Source organism: Micropterus salmoides, unplaced genomic scaffold (assembly GCF_014851395.1).
Source record: "Micropterus salmoides isolate LMB-PRFRI ecotype aquatic unplaced genomic scaffold, ASM1485139v1 Ms_hic_scaffold_16, whole genome shotgun sequence".
Lineage (NCBI taxonomy): Eukaryota > Metazoa > Chordata > Actinopteri > Centrarchiformes > Centrarchidae > Micropterus > Micropterus salmoides.
In genome coordinates this window covers 4,904,514-4,925,050 of record NW_024040707.1, presented here as the reverse complement: position 1 = coordinate 4,925,050, position 20,537 = coordinate 4,904,514, and the positions used below count along the sequence as shown (strand labels likewise).

General features: G+C 40.1%; 1 protein-coding gene across 1 annotated transcript in view; it reads left to right on the top strand.

The window, feature by feature from the left end:
• The window catches only part of lama5 (laminin, alpha 5), a 128,350-nt gene that overhangs the window by 93,705 nt on the left and 14,108 nt on the right, over positions 1-20,537 (top strand). The window contains exons 33-59 of the mRNA XM_038721782.1: positions 437-552; positions 840-1,051; positions 1,634-1,835; positions 3,887-4,031; positions 4,119-4,259; positions 5,178-5,339; positions 6,929-7,036; positions 7,195-7,278; positions 8,105-8,335; positions 8,783-8,896; positions 9,049-9,179; positions 9,365-9,445; positions 10,006-10,220; positions 10,447-10,547; positions 10,805-10,988; positions 13,089-13,229; positions 13,393-13,544; positions 14,184-14,294; positions 15,051-15,162; positions 15,522-15,695; positions 17,374-17,570; positions 17,670-17,786; positions 18,625-18,779; positions 18,982-19,111; positions 19,239-19,341; positions 19,485-19,598; positions 19,843-20,025. Of these exons, the coding sequence (XP_038577710.1) occupies positions 437-552; positions 840-1,051; positions 1,634-1,835; positions 3,887-4,031; positions 4,119-4,259; positions 5,178-5,339; positions 6,929-7,036; positions 7,195-7,278; positions 8,105-8,335; positions 8,783-8,896; positions 9,049-9,179; positions 9,365-9,445; positions 10,006-10,220; positions 10,447-10,547; positions 10,805-10,988; positions 13,089-13,229; positions 13,393-13,544; positions 14,184-14,294; positions 15,051-15,162; positions 15,522-15,695; positions 17,374-17,570; positions 17,670-17,786; positions 18,625-18,779; positions 18,982-19,111; positions 19,239-19,341; positions 19,485-19,598; positions 19,843-20,025 (3,916 nt within the window). The remainder of the gene's footprint in view (positions 1-436; positions 553-839; positions 1,052-1,633; positions 1,836-3,886; positions 4,032-4,118; positions 4,260-5,177; positions 5,340-6,928; positions 7,037-7,194; positions 7,279-8,104; positions 8,336-8,782; positions 8,897-9,048; positions 9,180-9,364; positions 9,446-10,005; positions 10,221-10,446; positions 10,548-10,804; positions 10,989-13,088; positions 13,230-13,392; positions 13,545-14,183; positions 14,295-15,050; positions 15,163-15,521; positions 15,696-17,373; positions 17,571-17,669; positions 17,787-18,624; positions 18,780-18,981; positions 19,112-19,238; positions 19,342-19,484; positions 19,599-19,842; positions 20,026-20,537) is intronic.

Genomic DNA, 20,537 nt, shown 5'->3' with positions numbered 1-20,537 from the left:
TTGTTTAAACTATAAAAGCACACCATCTTGCGTGTTTTTCAATGACCATTTCCATATTTTCAAGTAATGTGGAAAGAAACCTTTACAATACTATTTAAAGTGGACACATGTTTCAGCTCCCGCCATTTGTTGCCACTGTGGCATGATGCATGTTTTCTGTTGACATTGTTTGTTACTGATGACCTTGACACACACACACATAATTCCCGCCGTATGAAAGTATCTACTATATATACTGTATAATAATCTTTATTATAGCTTTGCTACATAATAACAGTTTGTGTTTATAATCTGAGATATAAGCAGAAAGGTCTTTTAAAGTTGAAGCTTTTATCTTTTCTCCAAAGTCTAAATGCAAGAAATAAAGAACCTGTCTCCTCCCTCTCTTCCTCTCTTCATCCTCTTTGGTTGTATCTCGTGTGCTGTGTATCCACAGGATTATGTGCTGGTTGTGCCTGAGGCGACCTACAGCTCCAGCTACCTGAATGAGGAACGTCTGGATAAATCCTATGACTTCATCAGCAGTTGTGGCCAAAACAGCTTCTACATCAAGTCAGTATCTTAGCAGGAGAGGAGGTTTACAGTAGAACTGAATATACAAGAATGTTTTTATATCACATTACATTATATTACACCAAAAAAGTGTTTAAACTGATTGCACATTAATTCTCTGATGGGTAGTGTGGAGAAAAAGATTTTGTAGTAGTCATGCTTTCCATAGCCAGTGATTAGTCAACAGTAGTAAAGTATCACTCTTGACTTATTGTCAAAAATAGTGAAATTCAGTGTACTTCTGCAGTATGTGAATGAATAACACTTCCTCTCTTTTGTCCCTCCAGTCCTTCCACCGCCTCTCCGTTCTGCCTCAGCTCGGCGGTGTCTCTGTCGGCGTTCTTCAACAACGGGGCGATGCCCTGCGCCTGCCACGAGGTCGGAGCCGAGACAGACACCTGCAAGCCATTCGGCGGTCAGTGCCTCTGTAGGCCAAACGTGATTGGCCGGGACTGCTCCATGTGCGCCACCGGCTTCTGGGGATTCCCCAACTGCAGACGTGAGTGTGTGATTGGCTGACTGAACAGCAGATAATTAGCTCTAGTCAGGCTGATTATAAATAAATACAGAATCTTTCCACAAAATTAAAAACAAACAGTAAACATTAGTCTCCCAAAGCTGCTGCCACAGTCGGGCAGTAAGTGCCCAAACCATCATAACATCAGCAGGAAACTGGCCAGTTTACAAAAGTAGGACAGTCATGATAGCACTGTGGTCAAAATCTTAAAAATGACTCACATAATGCATTACATTTCAATAAATGGCAAAAATAGAGAATAGTTAGTGTTTTATTTTGTACTCTGTGTCTTTGGACATCAGTTACTATTATATTCAGATAGAAATGTACTTTAAACCCTGATCAATCATTTTTTCATTATTAGTTTTCAGCATTTTTTGTCAAAACAGTATAAAATGATAAAACAGACTAATGTGTTGTGACTGCAGTAACTCAATATAAAAGACTTTTTTTTTTTAAGTGGAATTGTTCCTGTCGCTCCTTTTCCTCCCTCCTGTCTGTCTCTGAAGCAACAGAGAATTGTATTTCTATAACTTACTGTATTCCCTCTCCCCTTTCCTCCAGCCTGTAACTGTGGTTCAAGGTTATGTGAACCCGTGACCGGCGACTGTATCTGCCCTCCGAGGACTCTGCGCCCAGAGTGCACCCAGTGTGAGCCCCAGACCTTCGGCTGCCACCCAGTGGTCGGATGTGAGATCTGCAACTGCTCTCGTCCCGGCATCGTCTCCCCCGACGTGAGCTGCGATACGCTCAGCGGACAGTGCAGGTAAGACAAGAAAGGTCTCCGAGACGGTCCTCTCAGCTTAATAGTTCTTATTTTATTCAGAAGCTAAAAATCATGTACTGCTCCTCCAAAACACATTTTGTTTCAGCAAGTTCAACTCTTAAACGTCAGGCCTCTGTTAGGAAATACCTAAAAAGGCAGTTATTTCTCGCATGTTTTGTCTCCTGACAGGATCTTGGCTCTGAATCTCTCGCTGGGTTGATTGCCTCTGTGTTTGGCTAGCTGTGCTTGCCAACTATTGTCTGTGTTCTGTGGAAACTGCATGTTTTAGTCTCTTTTCAGTCAGCCCTGTTCCTCCAACAACACTACAGCTGTCTGTCCTCTTCCTTATCTGTCTGCCTCGGTTATTCCTCCCTTAATCTTTAGATCACGATGTGGCCTCATTTTATGCACTTTACTCATCCTGAAGTTTCTGGCTTTTTGGTGGCTGCCAGTCTTTTATAAATAACTACAGTGGTTATTGCAAAGGCTGTTGACATTCATCACTTATCACACAACATTATCCCTCGTGGTTCTGACAAGGATCAGTGTTCAGCTATTGTAACAGCTCTCTTCTTCAGACTTCAACCTGAACTCTTTTTACACCCGATTGGATAAACACAGTACTTACTTGCTTTCATTGGTCAATGATCAAATTGGAAGCCATATGCTGGAAACTTTGTCAAATTAACACTTGGAAATTTAAATGTATAAAAAGTAGCCTTACTACTTAATACTTTAATTCACTTTCTTGCTCCGACATAAATGAGAAGATCAATACCAGTTTCATGCTTGTCTGTACGGTAAATATGGAGCTAGAGCTAGCAGACGCTTAGCTTAGCATAAAGATTGGATACAGGAGGAAACACTTAGCCTGCCTCCCTCCAAAGGCTTTAAATTTGACAGGTTGACACATGACTCATATTGTCAGGACGGGGGGCCAGAAACTCAGACGCAGACCAGAGTATGAGCAGTGAGGGGATTTATCGAACTCAAGGGAGAGACAGGTGTGACTTGGGGATGGGTGGTTGTTCCAAGGGGCATGTGGTCCTGGTTCCAGAGCTCAGGGGTTTCCGTGGTACAGGAAGGAATCCGAGTCAGGCATGGGCAGGTATTCTGTGGCCAAGACAGAAAAACAAATTAATACTAATGCAAGGGTTCAGACAAGATGCTGATAGTTCAGGATGGGAAACAGGCTGGCGCGTTCGTACTGTGAGGTACAACGATCCGGCGGGGACTGGAAGGTTGGGCTGGTCTTTTAAGTTGATTGTAGGCTGAGGCACTGGTGTGCTGATTAACTGGATGAGTCTCAGGTGCGTAAACTGGAGCTCAGGCAACCACGCCCACCAGCAGCCCCAGAGCATGAGGGAGGAAGCAGAACACAGAGAGACAGTCAAAAACCAAAAACACACCAAGCACACCATGAACGCCCAAAGGGGAAAAGAACTCAAAAACTACAATCACACACACACATCCCAACAGGAAGGTCAGGGTCACGACCGGGGGTTCGTGACACGCATATCTTCCAAACAATTTAATATATTGAGAGTGCTTTTCTCACTCACTGTAAGCAGATTGCTACAGCTGAAAACTTCACATGTCATTTTCTGTCTGTCTTTGCTGCTATCCTTTTGTTTGTCTTTCTAGAAAAGTCTGTCTTCCATTTTTTTTTTTTTCCCATTGCTGTAAGCATTCACGCATTCATCAAGATATCTTAAATTACAATCATTCCCCCCTTACAAACATACAGACACAAACACAGAGGAATGTGTCAGCTTTGTCCAGACAAGACAAGGATGTAAAGCTGAGAGTTTTTCTCTCAACACCTAAGATCCCAGCACTTGGCATTAACACACAGTTGCATTTACCCTGCAGTCAGCTGCCAGTGTATCTCTTTAACAAGCCAAAATATGCATTATAATTAATCAGTTGTTTGTGATGGAGAATGAGGAGCAATAAACCTCCTGCAAGATTAAAATTATTATTATTATTATTTTAGCACATAAAGGTAAAAGTTTGTAGCTTTTGTAACAGTTGTATATTATTTTTTGCAGATGTAAGAACAACATCGCCGGCCGTCAGTGTGACCGCTGTGCTCCCGGTTTCTATGGTTTTCCCAACTGCAGGCCATGTGACTGCAACGAGGCGGGAACTGAGGAGGAAGTGTGTGACTCCTTCACGGGACAGTGTCTCTGCAAGGTTGGGTAGCGCACACACACATGCATGTCCTCCTGAATCCTGCGCCCTACTGTATGTTCTAACCCGATGTGTGTCTTCCACCTGTAGGAGAACGTCCAGGGTTCCCGATGCGATCTGTGCAGAGCTGGCACGTTCCACTTGGACCCAACCAACCCGAAGGGCTGCACCAGCTGCTTCTGCTTCGGGGCCACCGATCGCTGCCGCAGCTCTGACAAAAGACGCACAGAGGTTGTTAATTTAAACTTTAACCACAAATGGTCCTGTTTTCATCTGTTTCTGTATCTGCTAGCAGGGTGTTTTTAAAACCTCGCTGACTTCTATTGAACTTCCACATATCCACGAGTGAACTTGATCTGGAAAATCTGCTGTGAGATAATTAGAAGAAATTAGGCATTATTGATGCAGCTAACAGAAAATGAGCCTGATTTCAAATTCTGAAGGGATGTCTGTACAAATGAGAGATTTTATTAACCTTGTACTTCAACCACATCATTCTGCTGAGACTCAGTACCACGGTGGTTATTGATCCTAAAACCATGCTAACAATAATTAGTACAATAATTAGTATGCAGGTTTTTTGGGGGGGATCAGTCAATTAGGTGTATTGTCTAAAAAAAGACAGCAATGTCGGTTTCCTAAAGCCCAAGGTGATGTCTTTAAATGTCCTTTTTTGTCCTACTAACAGTCCAAAACCTCAATATTCAATTTACACTGATATAAAACCAACCAAGCTGGAACATGCAAAGGTCTGGCGATCGGCTAGTCGATTCATTGACTAATCATTTCAGCTCTAGCTGTTACCAGTAAATATTTTGATTGCCAGACACGCACCGCTTGCTAAGTTTAGATACCTTCAATGTTTTAACCTTTATTATCCTGATATTTTACTTACATGTATTTTGATTGAATATCTCTTGAATCCTTGCAGAGTTTCATTGCTGTCATCAACATTCCCACTAAGAATTCATACATTTAATATCCTCTAATGTTAGTCATGTTTGCCTTTAGATTTTGCAGGAACAAAGTTAGCGTGTTTCTCTCAACATTTGACCGTTACAAGTTTAAGCTCATGTCCAATCTCTGATCTCTTCCCCCTTCATGTTCGTTCACTCCTTTTTTATCGTTTACCATTCATCTATCCTGTAGGTCATGGACATGGAGGGCTGGGTGTTGCTAGGAGCAGACAGACAGGAAGTACCGGTTGCAGTGTATCCTGATCAGGACCTTGTAGAGGCTGACCTCAGTGATGTGCCAGATGTCTACCAGGACCTTCACTGGCACGCACCAAAGGCTTACCTGGGAGACAAGGTACGTGAGACAGGACCTTTGAAGAAAGTGTAAATAGATTCTGGGCTTTAATTCAACTCAAAATACTTTGTTTATTCAAGGTGCAATTTTAGGCAAGATACAAGGAATACTAAGAGCTAAGACTCGATGTGAACACTTTCTGATTCAACAAAATAATCGTGCCTATCGTAACCGAATTTAGTTTCACTTATCTTACTTTTACCAAGCTTTTAATGTCACGTGATGAAGAGAGTTAGATTATAAGATTGATACCACTCTCATATCTGTCCATTAAATAGAAAGCTGCAACCAGGTGACGGTTAGCTTAGCATTGCCAAGCCAGGTCCAGCACGTAACACCCCCCCCCACCCCAAAACCACAACTGTACAGATTAAACTAACATGATAGAACATGTCAGTTAGTGAGATTTTCAGTGCTGCTTGGCGCACATTTCCGGTCTCTAAGATAAGCTCCTGGCTCCAGGGGAAGGTTTTAATGGACATATAAGAGAGACGGCTCTTCCCATCTAACTCTTGGCAAAAAGGCAAATAAGCCTTTTTTCCAAAACATCAAGCTATTCCTTTGAACTAAACAAATTTTGGTTAGAAAAAAAATGAAGTAAGATTGAAAATTTAGGATTAGGTTTCCAAATTAACACTTTATTTCCAAATCTAGAACATATATCCTTGCACCTTTTGGACAACATATTAACATTATAAGGTTTGTATGAGACTATAAAATAGTGGAACATGCTCATTAATATAGCCAAATGTCCCTAATAAATGCACCTTAGCTCTGTTAAATCAGGACTTGTATTGAATTATATTTGGGACCATCTTCATATCACATCTTGCACGGCACTGTAATTTTTTACTCCCCCGTTTATTCTTCTTCTTGTATTTTTCCTTATTTGGATCTTCTATTTTATTTCACCCTTTTAAAAATCCTACTTATATGTGTCTTTTTAGAATTGATCTTTATCTTGTCTTAATGACTTTTTATCTTATGTAAAGCACTTTGAATTGCCTTGTTGTTGAAAGGGGCTACACAAATAAACTTGCCTTAGCTGTGTGATTCAAAGGTATTGATGACACATAAGGGACAAAAACTTCAGCAAAGTCACAAATACATTTCACATCTCATACACACACCTAAATTATGCAGACAGACAGACAGACGTGTCATGATCCAGAGGCTCAGACGAGGTGTTTGGATACAGATCAGTGTTTCGTCTAGACGTTCACATGTGATACAACCAGCATCACTCCTGCGGGCTGAGGTCTCAATTCAAATCCCAGACTTAGTCCTGTTACGTTCCATAAACCAGCTTCAAATGTCAGCTTTGCCAAAACCTACATGAAATAAAGGCGTTTTATCTTTCATAGATGTTTTATCCAGCCTTAGATCTTGTTGCTGTTTGAGTGTACAGGTCTGAATGTAATCCTTTGTTGTATGGATTAAGATGAGCATGAGATTAAAGCTACAAGTCTGTCTCTGTGTCTGCTTTTCCTGTCTTTCTAATGCTTTATTTTAGTCTTTACTTTCTGTCTTTATACCTGTTTGTATTTTTTTTATTCTAATATCTCCTAAATGTGTCCCTGTTTCCTCAGGTCTCATCCTATGGAGGTTATTTAACGTATCGTCTCCACACTCAAACCATGAGAGGCGACGTGTTGTCTCTGCCTGCAGAAGCCTCCAGGCCTGACATCATTCTCAAGGTACTCAACACTCGCATACAGAAACACAAATAAAAAGACATATGTCGACAGGTCTCTGCCAGAATCAAGACACACAAACACATGCACATGACATATATATAATCAAGCATGTACACACAAAGAGTATTATTAAAATATACAGTGTTTTTCCCCTGCAGGGTAACCAGATGACCCTGGTGTTCATGGAGAGAGAGTACTCCTCACCTGAAGAGCCTCACCTGGGAATAGTTCACATGGTCGAGGTAAAGATTTACATGAGAAGTTGAATTTAAGCAACGTATCGGATTTGCCCCTTTTTCCAAAATAGTGTTGTGATTTTTAGTAACAATCACCGGAGGGAAATCCACTTTTTCTTTACAGAAGTTTTCAGTCGAACCATAGCTGGAAACAAAAGCTACAAAGTTATATTATCTTCCAATGCCCCCTACAGTAGAACTGCTGAAATGCAATATTAGGTGGTATTGCTTTAAAATGTGTTTTATCATGGTTCGAGTCCTTTGAAAACTTAATGTATTCACTATCCAACTGTTCCTCTTTCTGGCCTCATGCAAACAACTGCTTATTGCACACGGGGATGTGCTTTATGGGTAAAATTTTAATTTGTGATCAAATTTTGATTTCACATGACTGGATGGCAAAACGAATGTAACCAGAAAGATTCTGAATTAATGTGTTGTTGATCATAGGTTAATGAAAAATGTTCTACTTACGTTTCTCAAAACTGACATATTAGTCCTACTTGATTCTAGATGGTTTTGTAGAATTGTCATTTATTTTTATTATTTATTTATTTTTATATACTGTAAATAAAACATAAATTTGTGATGAATTTAAGTTTGTTCTCCCACAAAAACTACCCTACTTCAAGTAAAAAGAAAAATACCTCACCCTCTTCTTTTTTTATCGCCTCAACATGTTAGTACCGTTATTTCTACGTCTTTTTACATTATTGCAGTAATTAACTGCTTGACAGCTTGCTTGATAATCTAGTCCTGAAATTACTGCCCTTTGTTTTTGTCAATCTTCTAAATCACCACTTCATCTCTCTCCTCCTTCCTCTCCTCACAGGGAAGTTTCCGTCACGGTCAGACCGGTAACGTGGTGTCTCGGGAGGAGCTCATGATGGTTCTGGTCGGTCTGGAGTCTCTGCAGATCCGAGCCCTGCACTCCCAGTCGGCCCACTCCGTGTCCCTCCGCGGTGCCGTGCTGGAGGGCGCAGAGAGCCTGCCTGCCGGCCGCCATGCAAACAACGTGGAGATCTGCATGTGTCCCGCCAACTACCTTGGAGACTCGTGTCAGGTGAGAACACATCGGTTATTAGAAAGTTCAGCTGACTGTTAAGTTTTCAATATTTATTAATCAACTAGTAGTTTTATGTTTACCTTCGCACACACGATTATGTTTTTGGTTCTGTATGTTTAGTTGTTGGATCTACAAATATAAAGGATCTTAAGAACAGTTTAAAGCATCTTTCAAATGATTGCATATGTTTTGTTTGTAGAAAAATGAGAGAATGCTTTTTTATTATTGATCCAACTAAACAACAGACATGGGTACATGTATATCTGACTCAAGCAGACAATTAACTGATTATACTATCAGAACAGAACATTCATCTGCAACTATTTGGTTATCAATTAATTAGTTTTATTAAGCAGCTGATTAATCTTCAATCACAAATGTAAATCATTAATGAAAATAATCTTCTTATCCCTTACATACATGTTGTTCCTCTCCTGTCTATAGAAATGTGCTCCAGGTTACTACAGAGACACTATTGGGCTGTTTCTGGGTAAATGTGTTCCCTGTAACTGTAACGGACACTCAGACCAGTGTCTGGATGGATCTGGAATATGTGTGGTGAGGATTTTTAATGATAAATATTTATCTCTTATTTTTCTAATATTTTGCTCTTGTTGAAAACCACAAACCTTTCTGTTTTTCTTGATTTCACCAAGCATCGTTATAGGTTAGTCATTGTCTGTCATGGTGTTTTTCTCTCTATCCATCAGGGCTGCCAGCACAACACAGCCGGTGACCACTGTGAGAAGTGCCAGGGTGGCTTCCTTGGCAACAACAGTCTTGACGGACATGCAGTGTCGTGCTCCAGCTGTCCCTGCCCACTGAGGGTCCAATCGAACAAGTCCGTACATTTTATTCTCTTTTTTTCCTTCGATCTTCCTCTCGTTACTTTTCTCCATATCCCTCATTCTTTTAAACCCTCTCTTTACCCCTCTCACCATTAGTGTCGTCTTTAACAATCACTCCCCTGATTTTTCATTGGAACCTATATTATAATAATTCCCTATGTTTTGTCTCTTTGTGTAGCTTTGCAGAGGGTTGTGTGCAGAAAAACGACAGGATGCAGTGTTTATGTATGCCAGGTTATGCTGGACCACACTGCGAAAGGTAAACAACCTCTACTACAGTGTTTGTTGTAAACAACGTTATTTTTAAGGTCTTTTCACACACAGAAATTGTTGAAGGGCCTTTTGCTGCTCAAAGATAAGCTCTCATACAAAGTTTTGTTTATTTTTAATGCATTACAGGATTAGAGGTTTATTACATATTTCCCCCGAGGGATCAAAAAACATGTTCAACTAATTTACTTTAATTCTAATGTTTGTTTTTAACAAAGAACCACAATGGTTACTGCCTCCTTAATTGATAATAAATTCAAAATAATTCAAAGCATTTACTGTACCCATGTCCCAATTAATTTTCCCCCATACCAACCTTAATTTTCTACCTCCTGAACATGCACACACACAAATTGCCATTCAACGTCTTCAATATCAAACTTGTCAGTATGTCAAAAACATTTCCAGTTTTTTGTATTTTCACTACATGTTATTGTTTCTGTTATGCGTTTTACCTGTTATGTGTTGCATCACTTTATAAAAAAGAAGAAAAAAGAACACCATTTGCTGCAGATACATGTGTCATTAAACATCAGCCTCTTAACACAGGTGCGCCCCAGGTTATTACGGCAACCCTATGGTGCTCGGCAGTAGGTGCCAGCTGTGCCATTGCAACGGCAACACGGACCCGAACATGCTGTTCATCGACTGTCACCCTCTGACCGGCAAGTGTCTCAGCTGCATGCACAACACCGCCGGGCCTCACTGCGAAACCTGCGCTCCCGGTTACTACGGAGACGCCATCACCGCCAAAAACTGCACCAGTGAGTTCATGTCCAACCTCAGTTCAACCTCAGTTCATTTGACGCATTCATTTGATCTAATTAAGCTGTTCAATTAAACAGTAAACAGTTAAGTAAAGAAGAATGTAGGACAGATATGATATCAGAAAACGGGACACTTTGATTAATGCCAAACATGTAACAGTGTTTGAACTACGCTGTTACAGGATGTATCAGCAAATTAAAACTGTTGTTTCTTATAACACAGAATGCAACTGTTCTCCGTGTGGCACTGAGTCATGTGACCCACAAACTGGACAGTGTCGCTGTAAAGTAGGAGTCAGCGGGCTGCACTGTGAACGCTGTGTGGTAAGAGGTTTTTTTTTTTTTTACATTTGTTGTACAGTATCTTCAGTGTGGATCTTAAATCTGAAAATGTTATTCTTGCCAGATGATGAAGTTTTACAATATCGCATCAAATATCAAAAATCAAATAACAATTAATTTTAAATTAGTAGCCAGTATTGTTTACAGTTATGGTATTTTAGCAACAGACAAACCAATCCAAACTGTTAGCAAGCTACAATCCTACTTTGTGCCTCTACCTGATTCTGTTTTTCTCTCAGGATGGCTCGTTTGGCTTCGACTCGTGCTCTGGCTGTCAGCAGTGCGACTGTGATGCTTCTGCAGCTCTCGTCCGACCATGTAACCCTCAGAACGGTCAGTGCGCCTGTCGGCCCGGAGTCAATGGGCCAAACTGCAAACAGTGCGCTCCTGGATACTGGGACTACGGACCCAACGGCTGCCAGAGTGAGTGAATGCGTGACATAGTACACAGAAAAGCACTTACAGGTGCTGGTCATATAATTAGAATATCATCAAAAAGTTGATTTATTTCAGTAATTCCATTCAAAAAGTGAAACTTGGATATTATATCCATTCATTACACACAGACTGATATATTTCAAATGTTTATTTCATTTAATTGTGATGATTAAAACTGACAACTAATGAAAATCCCAAAATCAGTATCTCTCAGAAAATTTGAATATTACTTAAGACCAATACAAGAAAAGGATTTTTAGAAATTTTAGCCAACTGAAAAGTATGAACATGAAAAGTATGAGCATGTACAGCACTCAATACTTAGTTGGGGCTCCTTTTGCCTGAATTACTGCAGCAATGCGGCGTGGCATGGAGTCCATCAGTCTGTGGCACTGCTCAGGTGTTGAGAGCCCAGGTTGCTCTGATAGTGGCCTTCAGCTCTTCTGCATTGTTGGGTCTGGCGTATCGCATCTTCCTCTTCACAATACCCCATAGATTTTCTATAGGGTTAAGGTCAGGTAAGGTAAGGTTTGCTTTTCAATTAAGAACAGGGATACCATGGTCCTTAAACCAGGTACTGGTAGCTTTGGCACTGTGTGCAGGTGCCAAGTCCTGTTGGAAAATGAAATCTGCATCTCCATAAAGTTGGTCAGCAGCAGGAAGCATGAAGTGCTCTAAAACTTCCTGGTAGACGGCTGCGTTGACCTTGGACCTCAGAAAACACAGTGGACCAACACCAGCAGATGACATGGCACCCCAAACCATCACTGACTGTGGAAACTTTACACTGGACTTCAAGCAACGTGGATTCTGGGCCTCTGCTCTCTTCTTCCAGACTCTGGGACCTTAGTTTCCAAAGGAAATGCAAAATTTACTTTCATCAGAGAACATAACTTTGGACCATTCAGCAGCAGTCCAGTCCTTTTTGTCTTTAGCCCAGACGAGACGCTTCTGACGCTGTGTCTTGTACAAGAGTGGCTTGACAAGGAATGCGACAGCTGAAACCCATGTCTCGCATACTTCTGTGCGTGGTGGTTCTTGAAGCACTGACTCCAGCTGCAGTCCACTCTTTGTGAATCTCCCCCACATTTTTGAATGGGTTTTGTTTTACAATCCTCTCCAGGGTGCGGTTATCCCTATTGCTTGAACACTTTTTTCTACCACACTTCTGTTTTCCTTCCCTTTGCCTCTCTATTAATGTGCTTGGACACAGAGCTCTGTGAACAGCCAGCCTCTTTAGCAATGACCTTTTGTGTCTTGCCCCTCCTTGTGCAAGGTGTCAATGGTCGTCTTTTGGACAGCTGTCAAGTCAGCGGTCTTGCCCATGATTGTGTAGCCTACAGAACTAGACAGAGACCATTTAAAGGCCTTTGCAGGTGTTTTGAGTTAATTAGCTGATTAGAGTCTGGCACCAGGTGTCTTCAATATTGAACCTTTTCACAATATTCAAGTTTTCTGAGAACCTGATTTTGGCGATTTCATTTTATAATCATCAAAATTAAAAGGAATGAACACTTGAAATATATCAGTCTGTGTGGAATGAATGTATACATTATACAAGTTTCACTTTTTGAATGGAATTACTGAAATAAATCAACTTTTTCATGATATAAGTAATGGCTAGTGGACTCCATAGTATATTTTTCACTTTCATCCTGTGATGCGTTATGCTTTTTTAAAAATGTTACTATAATTTTCTCTTAGTAAAATGTTATTGTAAAGTTAATCAGACAAACAGCATCTTTTGTAGCCTAAACACGAGCCTGCATCGTCCACATTTCAACTGTAGCCAATACATTAGAGTGTAATCAGTTCATATTCAAACTATGGGCTGCAGCTGTAATCACAACAGTTTGAACACATACAGTTTAGCAGGAAGGACGTTGAAAAGCCAATCACAGATTAAAGTTGTAAAGTGGGAAGAGTAACAGTGCAAAACAGAATCAATATATTTGCAATGATGTCTGTTCATAGCTTTCAGGGTTGATTTGCAATGGATACTTTTTTTTTTTATCACACTGCGGATGCAAAATGGTTAGAATATAATCAACCCACTTGTTCTGTGCAACATCTCTGTCTCTCCAGAGTGCAACTGTAGAGGAGGTCACTGTGACCCCCGGACAGGGGAGTGCCGCTGTCCTGACGGGATGACAGGAAAACAGTGTGACACCTGCAGGGATGAATACAGTGTGCCCATGGAGCATCATCATAGCATGCACTGTGAACGTAAGTGAAACACACATGCACTCTCACATGTGACAGCAACTGGGCAGGAATTCCTTTTTATGTTTTAAAAGGGGAAAGAAATATCAGCAATCTAACAAGGAGAACGGATCAATTTCTGCAAAATTATGGATTAATGAAATTTAGTGTGCGTTTCCTTTTGCAGCGTGTGACAGCTGTGTCATCGTCCTGTTGGAGGATCTGGACAAGATGAATGAAGACTTCCGTTCAGTAGCCAGTCAGCTGAGCCGTCTCAATGCCAGCTCCATGGCCTGGGCTCAGCTGCACAATCTCAACAAATCAATGGAGGACATCGCTGTGAGTGTACACGCGCACTCCATTTTGCCACGCATCTTTGTCATTGACGTCATTAAGATAATGCATTCACCAGCCCCTTACCCTAACCTGAATCATCACAACTAAGTGCCTAACCCTAACACAAACTCTTAAACCTCAAACAGCCTTGGGGGGGGTCCCCCATTCTGGTCCCCACAAAGCTGTTGAACTCATTGATGTATAAATAGAACTGGATATAGCGTTGGAGGCGGAGCTCTGTTAATTTCTATGAAAGCTGGTCAGTGGCGTCTGACCCCAAAAAAGTTCGACTTCCGGGTATAAAATTACCCGTATCCTCCACTTACGCATTGTGCATCCCCACAGGCACACGTGCACTAGCGTTTCCTTTAACTCCGCCTCATAGAGCAACCGCACTAGAGTGGCTATTTTCGGGTTTAGCCCTCTTCTAACGTTATACGACAGAATCTATCAAATTCTGATTCATTTCACAGGGGGGTTGTGAAACTCAACAAAATTTATCCACCCTTTTACAGCCGCTTCTTTCATAATGATAATGAATATAGTAAAACAAGACCACACAGAAACACAGGTTTTTAGCCACACTTAGTCATATATATACAGGCCTTTTTTTGTAATAAACTAATTTTCCCATGATTACAGAACGCCATAGAAAACTACAACAGTACGCTGGATGAAAGCAGGAGTCGGGCCGACTTGCTGGATGCTGACATCATGAATATCAGTGATGATATTGATGAACTGCAGGAGAAGGTGTGGTCACTGGTGACACACACACACACTCTCACACTTTCTTGAGCAATCTGAATGAACCAAATCTGGATTTATAGAAGCTGAAATTTGGCTAAACAAATCTAGTCCACCTTTTATGTATATATCTTATGAGTCAAGGACAATGTGCCTTGCTTAGTGGCACAGTGTTGGTGTCAAAAGAGGGCCACCAGACAAGATAAAAAACAAATTTAGTTATTTTTGGAGCTTATAAATGTTGCATTGTAATGCACTATGCATTAATAATTACATTTTATTGCTGATTTTCTTTATATTATATTCAGACAAAATTCTCTAATAATATTCGTATAATTATGTTTGAAATTCTAATCTTTAATATTGTGACATAGTGATAATTAGATAATGCTTTGATAATTATTGGGATCACTAACCCATACTTTCTTATTTCATATTATATATATATATATATATATATATAATTTTTTTTTTTTTTTCATATAAGTCCTGGCAGAAAGCCATAAAACTTGCTGTCTTTGTTTTGATTTCAGTAAATATATTTATTAAATTATTTTTCTATCTTTAGTGTAGTTCGTTGATCTGAATGTAGAAGAGCAACAACGCTTTTGTTTTCCTTGGATTAGAAATAATGAGGAAATTTTTCCAGTTTTCGCTCCACCTTTTATCAGACAGTCGTCTTTATCATCACAAAATAAAAGTATTTGAAATGTCTCTGTTTTCATGTAAAACTGAGAGTGTCATGTGTTATGGTGTTTCCAGGCAACGACAATGACTGACAGGGCTGGTGACCTGCGGGACAGTACCACTAACACACACCAGAGGGCTCAAGACCTGCTGTCATTCATCAACAACATTACCTTGGATTTAAACGGTGGGACAGAGGACAGTCCATCAAAAATAAAAGCATAAATATCTAGCCGATTATTAATAAGTCACATTGCTGCATCACCAATTAGATGAAACTATTTTGTTATGTAGCTATGAGGTTAAATCCTGTTCACTATACAAACCATCATTTAAAGGTTGAAAGTAAGTTTTAAGTAATTTTGTCTCTAATGAAAACATAAAAAAAAATACATAAATCTGGTTTGGATCAGATGTAAAGCATTTTGCAAAATATGTAAGTGAGTTTTGTAGCGGGTGGAGAAAACCTAAGATGAACCAGGATAGAAGTTGTGTTACTGTCTCATCACAAACAAAATATACTGACCAGTTGAATTTTTTCCACAGATATCCTGCGGTTGGCGAACCGGTCCTCCCTGAACAACACGGAGGCCGAGCAGGATGACGAGGAGAGGGAAAGGAAGATGAGGGAGGTGCAGGCCATGCTGAGGGAGATGAGGTACAGGAGCTGTGTGGGACAGAAGAAACTGGCCGACAGGGAGAAGACAGAGGCAGAGAAGCGTAAGTGTATTCACTCAGACAAAAGCACACATTCCCAAAACACATATCAAATTCCTCCCACACTTACCGTACACATTTTTTAAATGTTAATAATATTAAAAATAATATGTTTAAATGTTGATTAATTAATAATAATATGTTTAGGTCACGTTTTTACTGACTAAATTATGCATTGCAGAAAGATGTTGGAAGAAAATTGTTTTACCGGGGCACCAGTATATTTGCTTACATAGAGAATGCCTACTTGAGTAACAGTTGCACATTAAATAGCATTTTTTCATCAGTCGTCACAAATGGAATGAGGGACAAGGACATTGGAAATGTATCTGAGGGCAAAGTCATGAAGTGAAATCCTGAAATTTCACAGGGAGCCAATGGAGGGATGCAAGAACAGGGGAAATGTTGGATTGACAGCTGCATTTTGAACAAACTGTAAAAAGAAAAAGGAAAAAAAATTAGAGCAGCTCGACTGAGACACATTACAAAAATCTAGATTTTAGCGACATTAGCTGAAAACAACAGGTTTTGACGATTTGAGCAACATGATGTTTAAAAGTCATTTGTATTCTGGTCAACGATGATACCAAAGTCTTGGCAGTAGAACTGACATTTTATGTATTTGCATGTATGCTGTAATTCATACATGAAGTACTGTATTTACCACGACTAATATGAGATCTTCACAGCAGTTTTTTAAGGGTCAAAGGTCTATAATAATTAGCTAAGCTGGATATAGTTTAAGGGGGCATTCTCACCTACCTCATTTGATCTGAACCAACCTACCCTGGACCACGGTTCGGACCAAAACCAAAATTTGGTCCGACGAAAAGAGCTAGTCTTGGTCCGGATCAAACTGAACCATGGTTCGGTTCATTTCTAGTGTGAAAGCATTTTTTGGATCGTTCTGACTTTCACACCATTTACAGGAAGTTTGGCGGTTACTGTGTGAACCGAAAACAAACAAATGCACGGAGAAATGCATTGAAATGAGGACGCAATTATAAATCTCCCGTGACACCTCATCTTTGGTCTCTCCTTGAACGGAGATGCAGAAAGATTGCTTGCTGTCTCCTCCTTGCCATAATAATAATACAGTGGCAACGATATTAAATGTTCATCCCTCATTCATTCATACATACCAATCAATGTCAAGTAAAGGGAGACGCAGCCCACATAGATGATGACGACAGGACGCAGGTCTGTCATGTAAAGTCCTTTAGTGCAGTCATATAAATGCAGAGTGAAACCAAACCAGTTCGGACCTTCAGGTGTGAAAGACCCCTAATTTAACACCCAACTCCTTGTTGGTACTTGTCAGCCTTAATTAATCAAATGATAAATTTTGAGATGAAAACATTATCTTTAAGGATTTAATACATTGTTGGACCGCCATGCTTTAAACTAATGGAGAAACCGTATTTTAAGGTTTCATTTGACATGTATTTCATCTGGATTTATTTTTTTGAGCTTTTGAAAATGACAATGGCCAAAAAGATGAGTGTCTAATCTATTAATGCACATACTACATTCATAAATCAGTCTGTGAATGTTTGACTTAGTGCCGACGCCCCACTGAGAGACAGCTAAAAGGTTAAAACCTTTGGTTCTAATGTAATTGTGCAGTGTGAAAATAAAATGCAAGTGTCTCTAAGTGTTGTCTCCCTCTGTCCTCTGCTAGTGTTGGATCGTGTAAACAAACAGTTGGCAGGTCCCCACGGAGACAACAAAGACTTGGCCAAGGCTATCAGAGACCGTCTGGCCCGCTTCCACTCTGAAATGATGGATCTCCGAGACGCCCTGAACGAAGCTGTGAACAACACGGCCAGAGCCGCGGAGATCAACAACGTCAATGAGAAAACCCTGGAGGACAACAAGGTGAGCTGGGAAATCATCAACAACGATGAGGATGGTGAGTAGAGGACGGTGATCAAAAGGGATATTGACTCTTTCTCCCTCTGTCTTTCTCTTTCGCAGAGGAGGATAGAAGACCTGCTGTCAAAACAGAAGGTGGTGAACGACCAATTACAGATGGCTGAAGATGATGTAGCTCAAGTCAACGATGTGCTGTCCATGCTGCAAGACTCCAAGGAGGTTCGAACAAACTATAACACAGATTTAAACCTTTCAGCATTTGTAGCAAAGCTCTGCAAAGCTTACCTGCAACACATTTACAACTGGTGTTCAAACTGTAATCCAAATCTCTTGAGCAACTTCACAAAAGACAAAAGAAACTCCAGCTCAGGTCAAGATTTAAAAGTGAGTGACTGTGAAAGTGTTCGGAAACACACAGCCAACACAGTCTTTGTGTGAAACCCAAAGTATAACCACATTTGTACACTAGATGGACAACATCTTCTCAGGATATTGTGTTAATCTCTTTTGGTATAAAAAGTCAGCAGTTTACTGTCTTTTAAATGATTTTGTTTACCGTGTTTGAATCACATTTTGGTTACCACGTTTGTTCACTGAAGCATTCACTGCACCATGCATCCCTTTACATTAACGGGACTTGTCACATATTTATTATAATTGTAATGAATGACATTCATTAAATATCTTTTACATTAGCTTACGAAATCTGAAGTGTAGTTTAACTATGACTGTATATTTAATTATGTATGGTTCTGTTTGACTGGGGGATTTAAGTAACATTCCTTAAAGTTAGTGCAAGATTCTGGATACACTTCATTATGAACAAAACAGTGTTCAGATATTTTTTCTGCAATTTGGATCAGAAGAGCGAGTCTCCATCTATTTGTTTGAGATTATTTTGTGGCATTTTGCCTTTATTGATACAGACAAGAATTGCAGGGACAGATGGGGGGCGTGATAACACGTAACAGAGGTCCTTATCTGGATCTGGAATCAAACTAGAGATGTTGCCCTTGTACCGTATGTGTCTCTTAAACACTTGAAACATCTCTCTCAGGAGTACGAGCGGTTAGCGGCCCAGTTGGACGGGGCCAGGGCCCCACTGGCAAAGAAAGTGGCAAACTTTGCTTGGGTCGACTCCAAAATTCCCCTGGTGGAGCAAGCGGAGAAACACGCTGAGCTGCTTAACGCTTTAGCCATGAACCTGTCCAGGTAAGAGACGAGCTAGCTACTCAGCTTTGACTGGATATTAAGATAGTTAATCTTATAATGGAGGCAGACAAACAAGGTTCACTGCTGGACACTGTGGTGACGTAAATAATATCAGAAGTTAGCAAAGATGTTCAAAATCTTCCATATACTTTATATCACAAGTTTAAAATCATTACGACTTGTTGTTTTCGTTTGTCTGCAGTTTGGTTGCAGAAACTAAGAAGGGCGGATTTGTGGATGTAACACACTCCTATAACAACATCATCAACAGCATCAAGGAGGCAGAGGAGGCTGCCAAGATCGCCGACAAGGCTGCTAATGACACTTTGGAGGTACAGGACACACACGCACACGGCCTGTATGAGCACATTGTGCACTAATTAAAAATTGCATAAAGAACTGGCTTAAGTAATTTATTTGTTAATACCTGGCCTGTAATATTTATGTTTGTCTGTTTAGAAATTAAAGGACCAGAATCTTAGTCAGATCGCTGATTCTCTAAGGAATCAAAGCGTGAAGCTGAAGGAGGAAGTCGAAAAGCTAAATGATGAACTCAACAATGGTAAACTCGCATCTTTACATAATTTTCCTAATTTAAGTGTTTTATATAAGGCAGGTCATGAAATCAAGTAAATGTAGAGTCTTCTAGACACTTAAATCTTCAGTTTGGATGTTTTAGTAGTTGAAAGTTTTTCTGCTGTACAGATCTAAAGCCGCAGGTGGAAGATGCTCAGAGGCGACTGGATGACGCCAAAACCAAACAGGTTGATGTCATGAAGGACCTGAAGACAGTTCAGAACAACCTCAACCTCACTACAAGTACGCACATTCAACACAATCACAAACACTGACACACATACATCCGTGGGAAGCCTTGAAGTTCTGACCAGAATCTTAATGAATGCATGCAGTATTTAAACTAATGTAGTAATCTGACATATATTGTGTGTGTATAGTTCTTTGTGTGTGTGAAGATAAATCATATTTTAAGTACTGATTTGTTTTATTCATTCTTACCATTCTTCTATGATTTTTTTTTTTTGGTATTTTCTGCGATGAACAGATGCGAGTCAAGAGATTCTCGAGGCGAAGCAAGCAGCAGAGCTGGCAAACACAACGGTCACACAGATCAACGATGCCCTGCGTCCCATTAAAGAGCAGCTGGACCAATGGCAGCAGACCTACGGGGACGCAAACGCCACCAACGAAGATATCAACAACGCCCTGATGGAGGCCAATAACACTGGTGGGAGCTTTTAAATGTGTGCAAATATATCACAGAAGAAACATCCCACAAAAATACTTTTGTTGTTACCCACAGTTTGTGTTTAATCGTGTGATTTCTACACACATACATTTTTAACTAATATGCCTACTGCCACATTGCCATGTTTACTGCATTAGCCTCTTCAACCCCATTTTCCTATTAATCCACATAGATGGCTTCAAAGATACAAAAAGATTCCAACTAATTAATTTAACTTAACTTAATTTTTACTAGTCATCTATTCTAATAAAAATCATACAACTGACAAAAATAGAATAAAATAAAATGGAATCTTTCTTGATCACTGATCAATTGTTTGAGTCAATTGTCCATCCATTTTCTGCTTTTCTCTGTTTCATATCATTCTAAAGTGAATCTATTTGAGCCATGAGCAATTTGAGGAAAGAATATCTTCAACTTACTGATTGCTCCAATATATTCACCTCTCTTCTTGGAAATTGCGGCAGTAATAATTTTCAAAACAAAATGAC